Source organism: Komagataella phaffii, chromosome 4, assembly GCF_000027005.1.
Source record: "Komagataella phaffii GS115 chromosome 4, complete sequence".
NCBI classification, from domain to species: Eukaryota; Fungi; Ascomycota; class Pichiomycetes; order Pichiales; family Pichiaceae; genus Komagataella; species Komagataella phaffii.
The window spans coordinates 432,743-447,950 of NC_012966.1; the positions used below are offsets into that span (position 1 = coordinate 432,743).

Sequence of the window (15,208 nt, forward strand, 5' to 3'; positions counted from 1 at the left end):
ATTTTTTTCGCTCCCCTCTTATCTCAATTCAAGTCCAACCAACCTTCCGTCCTCTGAATAAAAAGATCTCCACCTCACAGACTCCCGTATACCACATTATCAGATATTTTCACATAGTGCGGGAAAATGGATGGGAATATATCGCTTGGCCTTGTGATATACAGCGCTGTCAAACCCATAATAAAGCTGTACTTGGCCTTGGGTCTCGGATTTCTTCTATCCAGAGTTAACTTGCTTAGTGTGGAGACTTCCAGAGGGATCAGTGACCTAGTACTGATGATTTTCTTACCATTTCTGGTCTTTGACAAAATTGTTACCAACCTTTCGATAGCAGATCTCAAGACCATTGGAATTATCTTCCTGAGTGCTTTTTTCATGTACGGTGTGGGGGCTACTGCTTCTTCTTTGATAGCACTTGTGTTCAAACCTCCAAAACGTTTCAAATATGGTTTTATTGTGGGAGGAATTCTTCCAAATGTCAGCGACCTTCCTATTGCATACCTCTCCAACGGAATTTCGTTCTTCACGGACCAACAATCTCAGAAGGGCATCGCTTATATTTGCATCTATTTGGCAACTTATATCCTGGTTCAGTTCAATTTTGGATTATTTCAGGTGGTTGAATGGGACTTTAGAGAAAAGAAAGAGGATAAAGAGACTCAACTGGTTGATTTATCCAAAGTTTTGTCTCACAAATTGCAGCCCCAAGAAACTACTCCAACCGTAAGCAGTATCGACTCGAATATTGATGAGCAGGACTTACAACCGATCCCTATTGCGCCAGATAACTTGGTCTCATTGTCTAGTGAAACATCCCATGTGGATCTCCAATCTTTAGGGAGAATTCCAAGCGCAAGATTAAGGGAACCTGAGCAACATTCCACAAGGAACAGTGTGAGCTCTATTACATCCCATAGACTATTGTCAAGAATCATATCCAACCAAGACGAGGAAAATCAGATTGTTAAAGAGTACTCAAAAGCTGAACCTTTCAATGCCCATATTGATCCTTTGATGAAAATTGTCACCGAAACAAATTTATCTGCTACCGACATCAACGTCAGTGGCAATAAGATAAAATTTGTTCAGAAATATAAATTGCAATGGTTGGTGTTCTTCTATCAAAACTTGAAAAAACCTTGTTCAGTTGCCCTAGTCTCATCACTCATTATAGCATTAATACCATGGGTAAAGGCATTATTTGTCGAAACTACAAAGAATATACCTTCTGCCCCGGATAATAAACCTCCCTTATCATTTCTGATGGATTTGACGAGCTTTATAGGCCAAGCAGCGGTTCCAATGGGTATTCTACTACTAGGGGCCACTTTAGGCCGTCTGAAAGTCTCTAGCTTTCCTCCGGGGTACTGGAAATGTGTTGTCAGTTTAACAGTGTTCAAGCTCTGTATCATGCCCATCATTGGCACAGTATTCTCCAATAGATTGGCAAAAATTGGCTGGATCTCTGACGAGGTAGTACAATTCATAGTAATCCTTCAGTGGTCTCTTCCAAGCGCCACTGTTCAGTTGTTTCTCACTGCTTCCAACACTAGGTTAGAAGACGGGCCAAACGGAAAAGCCACTGGTCATGTGCAACTAGACTGCCTTAGTATCTATTTACTTGGTCAGTATATGATTCTATTCATTACCCTTCCATTTGTGGTTGCTTACACAGTGAAATGTACACTATAACTAGACTATGAATATACTAATTGGAGCAGGGCTCAAGTAAATTATATATTAAGTAATCATTTCTGAAGCATCTCTTCCCGCGCCCTCCTCTAGCTAAGCCCTACCTTTGTTTCCTCACAGTAGTCCATCGACAGTGAAGTTCAGACTCCCAAGGCTTAGATTAAGGAGGAATTCTCTCCGCTTAAAAAAGAAATGGAATCACAGCTTCAAACCAATTAACAAACTCACTGCAAAATACCACAAGTTAAAGCTACTAGCATCCCATCCTCCCCATTCAATATCCTCCAAACTCTTCTCGTTTCTGAGAAAGGCGCAGTACAATAAAATGGAGCCTAAAAGAAACAGGTTTATCGGGTTTGTTCAAGAGAGGTCCGCTTATATCCCTACCATTACCAAGTCTATTAGTAACTTTGCCACCAATGCTTTTGACTCCTCAAACGAAGTACCTAAATCCGTTCCGCCAAATTCTAAGATATTGCTCTACAATACTTATACTAGGATGGAGACGCATGAGGGAAATACTAAGTATATTACAGATGTACAGGGAAATTTCAACTGCCCTGCCACTCCGGGCTCAATGACAAGGAGAAATCGATTACTGCTTTCCATGGCAAAACAATTTGTAAAAAATCCATCCACCTTTAATACAGACCAGTTTGAACACGAACTGGAAAGCGAGATGGCGAACCCGGACACTACTTTGGACCAGCTCTCTGGTGTCCCCGAGTTCTCTAGAACTAGCACTATGTCCACGACGGCAAGTTCGATCTCTCAAACTAATTCAATGGCGGATTTAGACGACACATTGGTGCAACGATTGGAGGGGTTTCTATGCAAATCCATACCAGACCAAGAAGTACGGGTGACTATTGGCTCCGAGACAAGATCCCACAATCAGGTCTTGAAAAGTAAAACCGTACGTACGTTTGCGAACGGTGACTTTGTTACCCAAGTGGCTACCGACTATGTCCCATCCATTATTCAGGTCAGTTCCACCTACGACGACCAAATTTTTTCATTTCAGCAAATTATGCTGATTCCAGATTGGGGCATTGGTGTGATTTCAGATATTGATGACACTATTCGCCAATCTGGAGTTATTGGTGATAAAAGAAGTTTATTCACTAATATTTTTGTGAAGCCTTATCGGCTTTGCGAAGTACCAAACATTTCTCGATGGTTCAACTCTCTCGCTGAGTCATGCAACGTTTCTTTCCACTATGTTTCGAATTCTCCATGGCAGTTGTATCCTACTACTTATCAATTCTTCGAGGAAATTGGACTACCAACAGGGTCAATACATTTGAAAAAGTATTCCGGAAATTTACTTTCAAGTTTTATGCAACCAGCCTCAGAAAGGAAACGAATTGCCTTGCAAAAAATCTTACGAGATTTCCCTCACAGAAAATACATATTGATTGGAGATTCGGGTGAACAGGATATGGAGGCTTATCTTGAAATATGTATCGAATTCCCTTCTCAAATCCTTGGAGTTTATATCCGAGTCGTGGATAACTCTCTTTCGGACTTTGACGACGATAAGATATTCAACGAATTACAACAGATCATGGACCGTGATCATAAGAACTGTCGAACCCCCGCATTAAATCCTCTGGACGAAGATTTAATCGACCTGGATACAGAAATAGAACAAACAGCAACCGAGCATAAACCACCTCATCTTTATAGAAAACCTCCCATGATCCCTCCAAAACCAAAAGTGCTCAAGGGTGCTCCAATAGTTCCAAAAAAACCAGTAGAGCTGAAAGGGCGTTCTGTGGTTCCCCAACAAATGTCCTCATCTAGCACAACATCACTTTCAACTACCAATGGGAAAGGAACTTTGACATCTTCAAATTTAGATCCTCCACCGTTGCCTAGGAGAACAAGCTCGTCTCCCAGTTCATTGGTTTACACTAAACTGTCCTCCCTGTCTTCTAACGACAGAGAGAAAAGATTTAGAGACGCAGGAACAACAGAATATATCAATAGTGCTGGCGATCAAGTGACTTATACAATCTATGACAAGAAGGGTGAATTATGGAAGCAACGAATTCATGCACTCAAAGATAGACTTCCTGATCATATAGACTTTCAGTTTTGGTGGAATATTGACGATAAATTAATCGATCAAAGTATTGAAAAAATCAAAAAAAGTATGTAGAGACTTATTTAATTTGATAATGGTGAAGATCTAACGATATGCAATTGGAAAAGGAAAAATCTTCTCATGCTCTCTAAGTGGAAAACTTGTTTTTGGAGGAAGTCTCTGTGACTCAGCAAATGCTGCACTACCATCACCATAATCCCTGAAAGCGACACCTTCGTCTGCAATATTATTATCACTTATACGGAATTGAGAAAGATCGAAGGCGACTCCTTTATCTGCCGATATTTCTTCAGCCTGGAAGAATTTATCAGAGAATTTCTCCAAGATGATCTCTTTTCCTGTCTTTGGTTTTTTGTCTTTGATGTCTTTCTTTGCCTGCAATTCCTGTTTCCTTTTGACATGTTCTGCCTTCCACTTAACAAACGTTTCCCAGGTGATTGGTGTGAGGTCCTTTTTAGGCAACTTGTCACGTTCCTTTTCAATCAACTCTTCCAATGTTATCTTTGGCTGTTGGTCTGCAGCCAATCTCTCCAGACGTTTCTGTTCCTTGGTCTTCAGAGTGAATCCAGGAGGTAAGGAATGCTTGTATTTACAATCCTTACCGTTTGGACACTCCCAAAACCATCCATATTTACTGTTTTCGACAGCCTCAATGAAAAATTTACATACTTTATCCGTCGTCGTTTGAGGATTACCTTGCTTTGAAGAAATAACCGATCGCAATTTTTCTTCATCCCAATCCTCCATAGTATCATCAGTCTTGGAGTCTGGCGCTCTGGCATCTGTGTACAGGTCTTTCTTGACAACTTTCCTACCAATCTCCAAATCGTGGGAAAACTTACACTTTGGACCCTTCTTACATACACCCTGTTTGAAGTTGACACATAGGATCGATTTAGGATCAACACCGAAGGGCACCTTTTGTTCTATAGCGACTGGATTAAAGAGTTTTGCTGCCTCCAGTTTGGCCTGTTCGGCAGCCTTCTTTTCCTCAGCTCTTCTTTTGGCAGCGGCAGCTTCTTTGCTTGCTGATGAGACAGAAGTAGATTTGACCTGACTTATGTATTCTTGAACCTTTTTGGACTTATTTTTGTTCTTTAGACCAAAAGTTTTGTCCTCTAGACTCTTCTGAGACTTTTTCTGCTTATTCTTCTTCGAAAGGTCCGGCTGATTCTTCTTTGGAGGCATGGTTAGCTGCAAAAGTTGTTAGTCAAACGAGTGTTAACTAGATGCTGAAAAGAAAAAAAAATCAGAAAAATAGGAACCCAGATAATTCTCGCTGTACCAAATCTGGTAATAAGTCGCCAATCTGGTTCTGCCCCAAACTTTAGCTCACGCCTCACCTCAAGGCTTTAAGCACTTATCTACTGGGAACCATAGGACCTCCTTTAACCACTTGTTGCCCCCCTATTCAAGTAGCATGCTTGTGTTTACCGTACGCCCTAGGGTGTTGCGATTGTTACCCCGTGAATTGATTAAATCCACGAGCAGGACTTTGAAAAAGGAGTCTTCTTCTCAGTTGATGTTGCCTCAACAAGGTCAAGCTCGCCAGGCAAGTAGTACAACTCGAACTCCAAGAAAAAGACGCAACATGCGCAATCTAAACGTGGCTTTTGTTTCCGGCATTTTGGTGGTTGCTTCCTACGTTTCCATCACCAATCAGGGGAAAAATTACCTTTCAGACACAGGTGGAGCTGCTGTGGGTGCTGCGAGCAACTTAAGAAACGGAGTCTCTGGAACTCTTGGAGCCTTCTTCAGTACTTCTTCGCAGGAAGGTTCATCCCAATCGTCTGAAAAGTCTGGCGTATTCAAGCTGTCTGATGAAGAAATTTCGGCCAGGCTGAGGCGCATGGAGGAAAGTTATACAGTGAACCGTGGTAAGGGAGTAGTAAGATATGATGTCAGTCAGTTGCCAAGTAACAACCCAATCGAAGACGATCGAGCTGAACGAATGGTTGAGGTTAGATACAGAGATACCGAATCACCATCTGACAAAAGCAAGGCAATTGCTGATCCCGGTGCCGGTGAAGTGCCTGCCGACTGGATGCTGTGGGGTGTCTTCGATGGTCATTCAGGCTGGAATACTTCCGCTACTTTACGCGATCGATTACTGGATTATGTGGTAGAGGAGCTAAGTAATGTGTTCCGCTTAGGTGACCGTGGACCGGCCGCTCGTACTGTACCTTCAAGTGATGCGATTGATCGTGCCATCAAAGCCGGATTTACAAAATTGGACGATCAAATCGTAAACAAATCAGTAGAGAAATTGTTCTCGGGAACTCCCAAAGTTTCTGCTCCGGAACTGTTGATGCCTGCTTTGACAGGTTCGTGTGCATTGGTTGCATTCTATGACACTCATTTACGTGAACTCCGAGTGGCATTAACCGGTGACTCTAGAGCAGTTCTAGGGTCCTTGGGAGCTGACGACAAGTGGACTGCGACTGCTTTGACAGTCGATCAAACTGGAAGCAATCCTTCGGAGGCCGCACGATTGGCTGCTGAGCACCCAGGTGAGCCTAACGTTGTAAGAAATGGACGTATCCTGGGATCTTTAGAACCATCTCGTGCCTTTGGTGATGCTAGATACAAATGGGCAAAGGATATTCAAGATAGAGTTTGTCGTCAATTTTTGGGACGAACTCCTCCCCCTGCTTTGAAAACACCACCTTATGTCACTGCCGAGCCGGTTGTGACTTCTGCACGAATCCGCCCAGGAAAGAAAGATTTCTTGGTTTTAGCATCTGATGGACTTTATGAATTGTTATCCAACGAAGAGATTGTAGGTTTAGTCGTACGTTGGATGGAGAAAACGGGAATGGTTCCTCCACCATCCAAATCATTGAAGGAGAAATTATTGGGAGGAAGGGGTCAATCATCGACCCTGACTCCAGTTATTGATACAAGTGACGCTTCTACCAAATCGTCTCAACGTCCTCCTATCAGAAGGTCCTCTCAAACAGCAACTGGTTCTCGTCCCACTTATTTGTTGGAAGACTCTAATGTTGCTACACACTTGATTCGTAATGCTCTCAGTGATGGGGGGTCTCCAGAAAATGTATCTATGCTATTGGGAATTCCTTCTCCATTGTCTAGGCGTTATAGAGATGATCTTACTGTAACGGTGGTATTCTTTGGAGAAAGAGATGAAGTAGGCGGCGATACGGCACTCTCGGTTCAGTTGACTCCCGATGCTACGCTTGGACTACAGCCTAAGCCAAAGCTTTAGATTAAAAACGAAGGGGGAACAAAGGAATAAACAACAAGAAAAGCTAACCCTTAATATAACTATTTCAAATAAAATTAAAACTTCTTTACCCTAACATTGACAGGTTGATTCCGTAGAAGAACTATCCAGTCTATTTGTAAGATCAACTCTTTCCTGACCAGCAGCATTTTCAGAGCTAGTGGCTTCTGGAATATGCTTTCCAATAGTGGTGAATACTTCATTAACGTTAAATCCTGTCTTTGCCGAGGTCTCAAAAAACAATAGACCTTCATCATCCGCCAAGGTCTGACCCTCTTGTACACTGACCTTACGTTTACGGGAATCATCATCTTCATTCTCTGTCGAAACATCGTTATCCTCTGACTCGACAATATCGTATTTGTTGCCGCAAAGAGCAATTATGATGTTTTTGGATGCCTGTTCATGTAATTCATTGACCCAATGGCGGGCCTTGATGAAGCTCTTCGGTTTTGTCACATCATACACCACTAGTGCAGCTTGTGCGTTACGGTAATACATGGGAGCAAGTGACTGAAATCTTTCCTGACCAGCGGTATCCCATATCTCATACTTGATGGTCTTATCTCCAATTGTGCACCGTTGTGTCAGAAAGGCTGCTCCGATAGTGGGTTCTTTATTTTCCTGGAAATCGTTGCTGACAAAACGTAAAACCAAGGAAGACTTTCCTACAGCTGCCTCTCCAAGAAGCACTAGCTTGACCGCTGTAATTTGCTTGTTGGAACTCATTATTAATGATACAAAGCAAGACGTTAGAAAGCCAGGCAAGAAAGGGTGATGTTTAGCTCAAATTGTAGCCATTCGCGGGATGCCTCTTTGATAACCAATATATATATTACATAATACTATCAGATCTGCGATAAGTGTAGATCATTAATTAGAAGATGTATAGGCAACGGGAATCTGTCTACCAGGTGCTATAATCAAAGTTTACGCTTTCTGACAAAGCCAGTATTCACACTTGTACTCCCATCCTCCTAACTCTCGCTCATCGCCGCAATACCGGGAGGATATTTCGGATTCATGTTTGAGAAAAATAAAACCAATGTCTGTGATAAGTTGGATCAAATCATCCCTAGTCAATTCTAGTCCTTTCAACGGTTCTACACTTTCAACTTGCATTCCGTTTTCTGTGCGCACCCTAGTCCTGACATTTTCATCATTTTCATAGTGCCACAATAAAGGTCCAAAGTTAATCCAGTAACCATGGGGCTTTAAGCAGTGGTGGATACTCTTCAAGTATTCAATAACATTGGATGCAGTGTCCAAAAAAAACGTGGTTACCACAACATCCCAGGTCCCTTTATTCAGAGCCCTAAACTGAGATGCTTCGTCATCAGCAGTATAAATATCTGAGTGAACTAAATTCGGAGGGCCATACAAATCCACAAAAGATCCCGCAGTCATTGACATAAGATCAGCCACAGGAATGTCAGGATAGTCTCGCTGCAAGAATGATATATCACCTGGATTGTAATCTGGAATAAAGACAGGAGCCAATTGCAAGTTTCGTTTCTTATTGTGAGAGAACCTATGAATGAAGGGGAATATTTGATAATTGTTTGCCACAAACGTGTGATTAAGGATAAAGTTGGACGCAAGTAGCATATGATATGAAAATTCGTTGCCTTGAGTTTGGAATCCACGTTTGACAAGCTCCACTACCAATCTGCCAAGCCCACAACCGGGCACTAGAATTTTGACACGCTGTCGTTCTTCCACTTCTGGGTACATTGACTCTAGTTCCTGTGTTATTCGCCCGTAGCAGATCTCTCTTTCTTTGGCTCCCAGTTCACTCCACTCTCTGGTAAATTGTAGCATGGTCGATCTAACCTTATCCAGGTCTGACCCAACCGAGTTACCCCATTTCGAACTATCCTCAGAATTTCCCCAATCAGCAGCCACTTTAGATGCGAGTTCCCTCATAAACAATTCATTGCTGGCAATGCATTGACTCAAACTCGTTAAATGATCAGGGAACCAGGCAAGGAGTTCTTGCTCGTCTTTACTTAATGATTTCCATTTTAGTGTACGTGGTTGAATAATTTCATGTCTTTCCCAGTCGCCAAAATCGTAAAACGCCTTTAGTATTGCTGCAACGGCCTTATATTCATCCATCAGGGAAGAATAGACGCAAACACTTGAAAGAGATTGTATATATATAATTATAACCGATGTCTTTCTCGAAGTTCGCAATCGAAAAGTTAGATTGGTCTAGGTTAACTTAAATTGTGACAACACAATAACTCATATCTTTAATATATAATGCTTATTTCTTTTCTAACAATTGCTGCCGTAGCTCTTTGTTATCTTCAACTAATTGTCCCACCAGTGCTGTTAGCGTTTCTAGTTTTTTCATAACATCATAGGTCTCTAAAGAAACTCCCATCTTTGAGCTTTCGTGGATTGGTGGGACCAGACGTTGCACTGATCGCAGCCATTCTTTGCGGCCAGCTTGAAATTCCGGATCCTCCAGTTCCGCTTGAAGCTGTACAGAGAGATTTTCGTTAATTTGTTGTTCAGCTTCTTCTGCGTCTGTGTCGTCGTCAAAACCATCTGTCAAACTCCACTCTGTATCATGTTCGTTGGCATCATCAGGCAAGTTTCGTCCCCTATTGTAATTCACACGCTTGGCAATCTTGACCTCTTCAGAGGCAACATACAATATCAACGGCAAATAGATAATGGTCATAACCGCCTTATTGATAGAGTGATAAGTTGAAGGTTGAACAAGCCACTGAAGAGGTAAAATGAAAAACTCAACTAAGTTGTATGGTGCAACGTATACATTCTCGTCAGGAGCTCTCACATATCGCAAAGTCTTCTGAGCAACAAGTGCCAGATATTCGTTGGTAGAGTTGTCCACAATCTCGCTGTAGGCAGTGCTGTAAAGTGCAATCAGGATGTTCAGCAAGATTACTGTGATGAAAAATGTAAAGACGTAATACAAAATTTGCGCATAGGGAGGAGCAAATTTGTTAAAGCTCTGGAAATCTGGTCCACCAATGACGGTATGAACTAATACAGACAATATCTTGGTAGTGGCATCTCTACGACCGTCTGCTTGGTCTAGACCAAGGAAACCTTGCAGAAAACCAACTAAAATCACAGTCAGTAGGAAAAAAAAGATTGCAGACTCCTTCATCATAACCTTAATAACCACAATCATTGTTCCGACAAACTTGTTCACGTCCAAGAACAACAATAATCTAGTCCACATGAACGGGGCTGCGCACGATAGCAATCGGTAGGAAATTGTATCAAACTTATTCATGTTAACTGGAGAACCAGCACGTACTGCCATGATACGGAACATTATAGAAACCGAGAGCAAGGCGTACATCGTGTCATTGAATGCATTCCAAAACTGAATGTAATTGGATCCAATATGGTACACTTTCACGATTTCATCCACAACATAACCAAGAGTGAAGATGTAAAAACACAGCTCAAAAAAATCAATGGAGGCGCTTGCTTCTGTGTTCACTATAAAGGTGTACAAGATCAAGTAAACAATTGAAAACAAAATCTCCAGAATGTTCTGGTATTGAGGTGTCCTAATCCTGTCGGGGTTGAAGTGAGATAGGAAACGAGTATCGTTGACTCCATCGTATAAGACGTATGATAGTGGGTTTTCTCTAGATTGTATTATCCAACCTCTCCAAATCCAGGTGACACATCGTTGGTAACCAGACGAACTGATTATCATAGTAGAATGCATGTCTACACTCAGCTCCAAAACATTCTGGGGATAGCTGTCTTCGGTGTTGAGATTAATTGTAAACCGACGAGTCAACATAGCAATGAACAAATATCGTTCATCCTGTTGCTGTTCAATGATTATTTTTGACAACTGCTGAGCAGCAACACTTCGTGACTCATGTAGTTGAGCAGCAGACAGCTCCATATCAGCCAACTGCATATACCATTCACTGACTTTGAGAAGACAAAAAGGCAAAGCACTTCTATATTTTCTAGAAGAAGTTCCCTCTTTGCCCTTGCCCACTCCACCAGCTGCATTGTAAACAGCTTCAACAACATTAGCGTTTAGCAAAGTACTGTCAGGACGCGTTATCTCGTGGATCTCAGCAGGAATGATAATCGCCCTATCGATAACCTGTTTCAGATTCAGAGCAATACGCAGATTCTGCCTAGCAGTAGGAGTACCATAGTAATGCGCTGCCCTTTCGCTGTCTTGACTCATAGACGCCAGTATACTCTTGTTGGTGTTGTAGAAAAAAATGAAAGATGCTGAAAAATGAAGAATAGCCTGCTGCGCATCCTCATCGTGCAGGGAATCCTGCTCACGAAGTTGCTCAGGGGATTATTTGGACAGAATATTGCTTTGTTCGAAAGTCGCACTAGGCCAGTTTTCGTTTTCTCCGCCCAGCGTTTCCCTTCTGCACCTCTTCGAGAACATGATCAATCTGGGATAATCTCATTTTTCGACAGAAACCTAAAAGGGTTACAACGCAACATTCATCACCTACTAATTTAGCACGGCATCTCCTAATCCCCTACAAAGGTTCTTATGCACAAAAGATGACCGGTACGAGAACAGAGAAACCTAACACACAGGACTATGTTGCCGGAAGGGACGTGATGTTTGACTATCAAACTGCATTGTCTCATACCAACGGATATGAGAACAAGTCTAGACACAAGAACAAATCGCACAGAACGAAGAAGGTAAGACACGAAACGCCACCCGTTAGCGTAGATATTAATGACCCAGATGCAGATTATCCTGTATCTCGAGTCATTAAGCAGACAGAGAATGGAGAGGTGGTAGTAAGTGAATATCAAAGTGCAGATCCGTACAACTTTTGGGGTGCTTTGACCATAAATTCCGAAGAACACGAGGGACTGAAAGAATTTTGGAATTCTATGACACCAGATCAGAGGAAATCTCTTGTAAGCATCGATAAAGAGGAGTTATTAAGCTCCCTGAAGTATATTGAATGTGGGGCATGTCGATGTCAAGCTTGTGGTGACAAGAAGGCTCTTGAACAAGATCTCATTGAGCTATACGATAGCTACTACGCCCACATTGGTGAGCATGAAATTAAAACCTTGGAACCATTTTTTTCAAATGATTTGGAGTCTTTCAAGAGTATGCTGGGTGACTATGAGTGTTTGGATACTGAAGTGGACCTTGACTCTGAAGAATATGAATCTGATGAGCGGGATTATGAGCACGAACATCATACAATTTGTGAGCCATTAGCTCAAGACCTTCCTACTGACAATACAGACAACATACAGGATGGTCAAATAGAAGTAAAAATGCCTACGTCGAATCAGCTTTCAACAATTGCCGATGATATACTTAATCATGATGGGCGTTCTTTTATCACGATGATGGAAAGGCTAGCCATAAATATGAACAGGCTTGAGGATTGCAATAATAAAAATAGTAGCACAAGCAACATCAGCGACAACATTTCCACAGCCCCAACCAACAGCATTAATATCCAAGCAGACTCAGATGTTCAAAAAAGCGTTTCCAAGATAGAGGATGTTTTCCGAACGAATATTGGTGTATTCAATCCTACATTTCTGAAGAACGCTTTGATCAAGTACGCTGAACGTACTGATGCAGATTGGACCAAGACTCCCAACACACCAGGTGAAACTGAGGCCTGGCTCAATGGGATAGCTGACTCACTAGCATTAAAAGGGCGAGACAGACAAGAATTTATAGCCACTCCGAAGAAGCTAATGCAATTGAAAGATGAATGGAAACGGACTGAGGATGAACAAGGCGAAGACGAACATGTGTGGACTGACGAGCAATCAAAGTTGTTCCTAGAACGAGTCGAGAATGCCATAAATACAGTATCTTCAGAAGAGCAAGAATACCAAGAAGTAGAGGAGGTGAACCAAGATTTTGAGGATGAAATCTACGAAGATGAAGATGAAGACGAAGAAGACCAGGAAATTTTGGAAAAGGAGTATCTTGACAAGAAGAGACTTCAACAAGCTTTCCGAATGTTGCAAGTGATGACTACACAAATAGTAAAGGAAAGGTTTGTCACTGCATACCGAGAGAAAGTTGCCGAAGATACCAGAAATCAATTGCTTGCCGAACTAGAAATGGAAGAAGCTCTTCAGAAGGAAAAAGAAAAAGAAGAGAAAAGACGGAAAGAAGAACTTCTAGAAAAGAAACGGCTAGAAGAGATTGCAAAGGAACAGGAGCGCCGAAGAAAGGAGGCAGAGAAATTGGAAGAGGAACGAAAACGAGAAGAAGAACAGAGACGAAGAACGGAGGAAGGAATTCGTAGGAAAGAAGAACAACGTCGAAAGAAGGAAGAAGAGAGGCGGAAAGTTCTGGAAGAGAAACGTCGCAAGGAACAAGAGTTGAAGAGACTAGAAGAGGAACGGCTAGAGAAGGAGAGACTTGAAAATGAACGTGTAGAAAAAGAGAAACTCGAAGCTCAAAGATTGGAGGAAGAAAAGCAACGACTTCAGCAACGAAGTTCAGCACAACAAGGAAATGTTCCAAATTCAAGACAAGGCCCGACCGGTTATCAACAGCAATATCAATCTTTAGTCCCGCCAAAAACTTCACAGCCTGTAGAAGAAAATTCATTCGAAGAGGTCAATGCCCTTTTAAGGAAGGCTGAGTCTTCTTTACGAGATGAAAATAGCAATATAAGCAACACACCAGTATATGGAGCACCAGCTAACAACTTCTTCAATCAGAATAAGCATTATCCTTCTGAAATTTCAGGTGCTCAGATGCCAGCACATTTTAGTGGCTGGGGAAGTGATCCTAACGGGTTTGCATCTCCTTCGAGCCCTGGCAATGTGTTTTTACCGGGAAGAACCAGTCAATCAGGATTCAATGCTGGCTATAATGGAGGATTTTTCGAGCAGAATAGACCAGACGCCAATCCAGCAGGCGCTGCACACATTTCTGGGGCAACTCTTTTTGGGGGGAACAACTCTATTTGGAGTTACCCAGGGTCTGTTGGTAGTATTTGGAGTGCTCAACTTGGAGTGAATGATTACGAGAGGATTCAGTTGGCGACATTTCAAGCCATAAAGAACTTCAAGGACGACTCTGGCGAGTACAATCTACAAGGTTTATTTAATTTCAGCAAACCGGCCTTGACTATGTACCCAACGTTGACATTGGATCAGTTTGTGGTAGCTCTTCAACATGATCTGCGAGGCATATTACCTTTCCGATTTGAAATTCTCTATGAGCTTGGGCTTGCAAGTCGTGTCAGATTTATGCCCAGCTGGCCAAAGACTGACCAGATGAGATGAATAGTGTTTAAATATTTAACGTAGAATATATGATAATCAACGCCAACGAAGTCAAATGCCTCAGCAACTTCTGGATCCCCTCAACTCCACCAAGGTTGATATTCTCTCTTTCGCGAGATTCTGTTCCGTCAACCTTATTCTTCCCTCATCGCGTTGACAGTACATTCCTTAACAAAACTCAAAACCTGAAGACGATCCGAGCGCTCCAGTCGCAAAGAAATCAGAACGAGAACGAATCAAATAGGCACCCTTCATCATGTCGGTTGAAAATATCATTAATCGTAAGCTGGTGATTGTGGGTGATGGTGCTTGTGGCAAGACCTCGTTGCTCTATGTGTTTACACTTGGGGAGTTTCCCACAGAGTACCACCCCACAGTATTTGAAAACTATGCTACTGACTGTCGAGTTGACGGCAAGGCAGTGAGATTGGCATTGTGGGATACTGCAGGACAAGAGGAATATGAACGGTTAAGGCCATTGAGTTATGCCAAAGCTCACGCAATTTTGATCGGATTTGCATTAGATACTCCAGATTCGTTGGATAACGTGGGGACAAAATGGATTGAAGAAGTTCGTTCATTTGTACCCAACGCCCCGAGAATCTTAGTTGGGTTAAAGAAGGATATACGCCAGCAACAGTGTAACCCTGAAGATCCTGAAAGTGTTCGACAGTTCGTGTTCCCACAACAAGGTGAAGCCATGGCGAAACGAATAGATGCTAGGAAGTATATTGAATGCTCTGCCCTAACCGGGGAAGGAGTTGATGACGTCTTTGAAACTGCCACCAGAGCCAGCCTCCTTGTGACATACAAACCAACCCAGACATGTTGTTTGATTCTGTAGATACTATACCGGATCTGGCAAGCGCGAATTTCACGAGACACCA

At 42.3% G+C, this 15,208-nt stretch overlaps 9 protein-coding genes across 9 annotated transcripts; 5 read left to right on the top strand and 4 right to left on the bottom strand.

The window, feature by feature from the left end:
- Positions 1-126: 126 nt before the first annotated feature.
- PAS_chr4_0216 (Non-essential protein of unknown function) lies at positions 127-1,692 on the top strand (the record flags this gene model as incomplete). The annotated part of the gene is made up of 1 exon (XM_002493576.1): positions 127-1,692. The coding sequence occupies one exon, from the start codon at positions 127-129 to the stop codon at positions 1,690-1,692; it is 1,566 nt and encodes a 521-aa protein (XP_002493621.1).
- A 325-nt stretch (positions 1,693-2,017) lies between these two features.
- On the top strand, positions 2,018-3,856 carry PAS_chr4_0927 (uncharacterized protein; the record flags this gene model as incomplete). Its single annotated transcript, XM_002493577.1, has 1 exon — positions 2,018-3,856. The coding sequence occupies one exon, from the start codon at positions 2,018-2,020 to the stop codon at positions 3,854-3,856; it is 1,839 nt and encodes a 612-aa protein (XP_002493622.1).
- A 30-nt stretch (positions 3,857-3,886) lies between these two features.
- On the bottom strand, positions 3,887-4,990 carry PAS_chr4_0217 (uncharacterized protein; the record flags this gene model as incomplete). The annotated part of the gene is made up of 1 exon (XM_002493578.1): positions 3,887-4,990. One exon carries the CDS (start codon positions 4,988-4,990, stop codon positions 3,887-3,889), a length of 1,104 nt encoding a protein of 367 aa, XP_002493623.1.
- Positions 4,991-5,222: 232 nt separating this feature from the next.
- Positions 5,223-7,028, top strand: PAS_chr4_0218 (Mitochondrial type 2C protein phosphatase involved in regulation of pyruvate dehydrogenase activity; the record flags this gene model as incomplete). The annotated part of the gene is made up of 1 exon (XM_002493579.1): positions 5,223-7,028. One exon carries the CDS (start codon positions 5,223-5,225, stop codon positions 7,026-7,028), a length of 1,806 nt encoding a protein of 601 aa, XP_002493624.1.
- Positions 7,029-7,118: 90 nt separating this feature from the next.
- On the bottom strand, positions 7,119-7,775 carry PAS_chr4_0219 (uncharacterized protein; the record flags this gene model as incomplete). Its single annotated transcript, XM_002493580.1, has 1 exon — positions 7,119-7,775. One exon carries the CDS (start codon positions 7,773-7,775, stop codon positions 7,119-7,121), a length of 657 nt encoding a protein of 218 aa, XP_002493625.1.
- Positions 7,776-7,976: 201 nt separating this feature from the next.
- Positions 7,977-9,164, bottom strand: PAS_chr4_0928 (uncharacterized protein; the record flags this gene model as incomplete). The annotated part of the gene is made up of 1 exon (XM_002493581.1): positions 7,977-9,164. One exon carries the CDS (start codon positions 9,162-9,164, stop codon positions 7,977-7,979), a length of 1,188 nt encoding a protein of 395 aa, XP_002493626.1.
- Positions 9,165-9,315: 151 nt separating this feature from the next.
- Positions 9,316-11,250, bottom strand: PAS_chr4_0220 (Vacuolar cation channel; the record flags this gene model as incomplete). The annotated part of the gene is made up of 1 exon (XM_002493582.1): positions 9,316-11,250. The coding sequence occupies one exon, from the start codon at positions 11,248-11,250 to the stop codon at positions 9,316-9,318; it is 1,935 nt and encodes a 644-aa protein (XP_002493627.1).
- Positions 11,251-11,588: 338 nt separating this feature from the next.
- PAS_chr4_0221 (Hypothetical protein) lies at positions 11,589-14,321 on the top strand (the record flags this gene model as incomplete). The annotated part of the gene is made up of 1 exon (XM_002493583.1): positions 11,589-14,321. One exon carries the CDS (start codon positions 11,589-11,591, stop codon positions 14,319-14,321), a length of 2,733 nt encoding a protein of 910 aa, XP_002493628.1.
- Positions 14,322-14,577: 256 nt separating this feature from the next.
- On the top strand, positions 14,578-15,165 carry PAS_chr4_0222 (uncharacterized protein; the record flags this gene model as incomplete). Its single annotated transcript, XM_002493584.1, has 1 exon — positions 14,578-15,165. The coding sequence occupies one exon, from the start codon at positions 14,578-14,580 to the stop codon at positions 15,163-15,165; it is 588 nt and encodes a 195-aa protein (XP_002493629.1).
- Between the last annotated feature and the right edge of the window lie 43 nt (positions 15,166-15,208).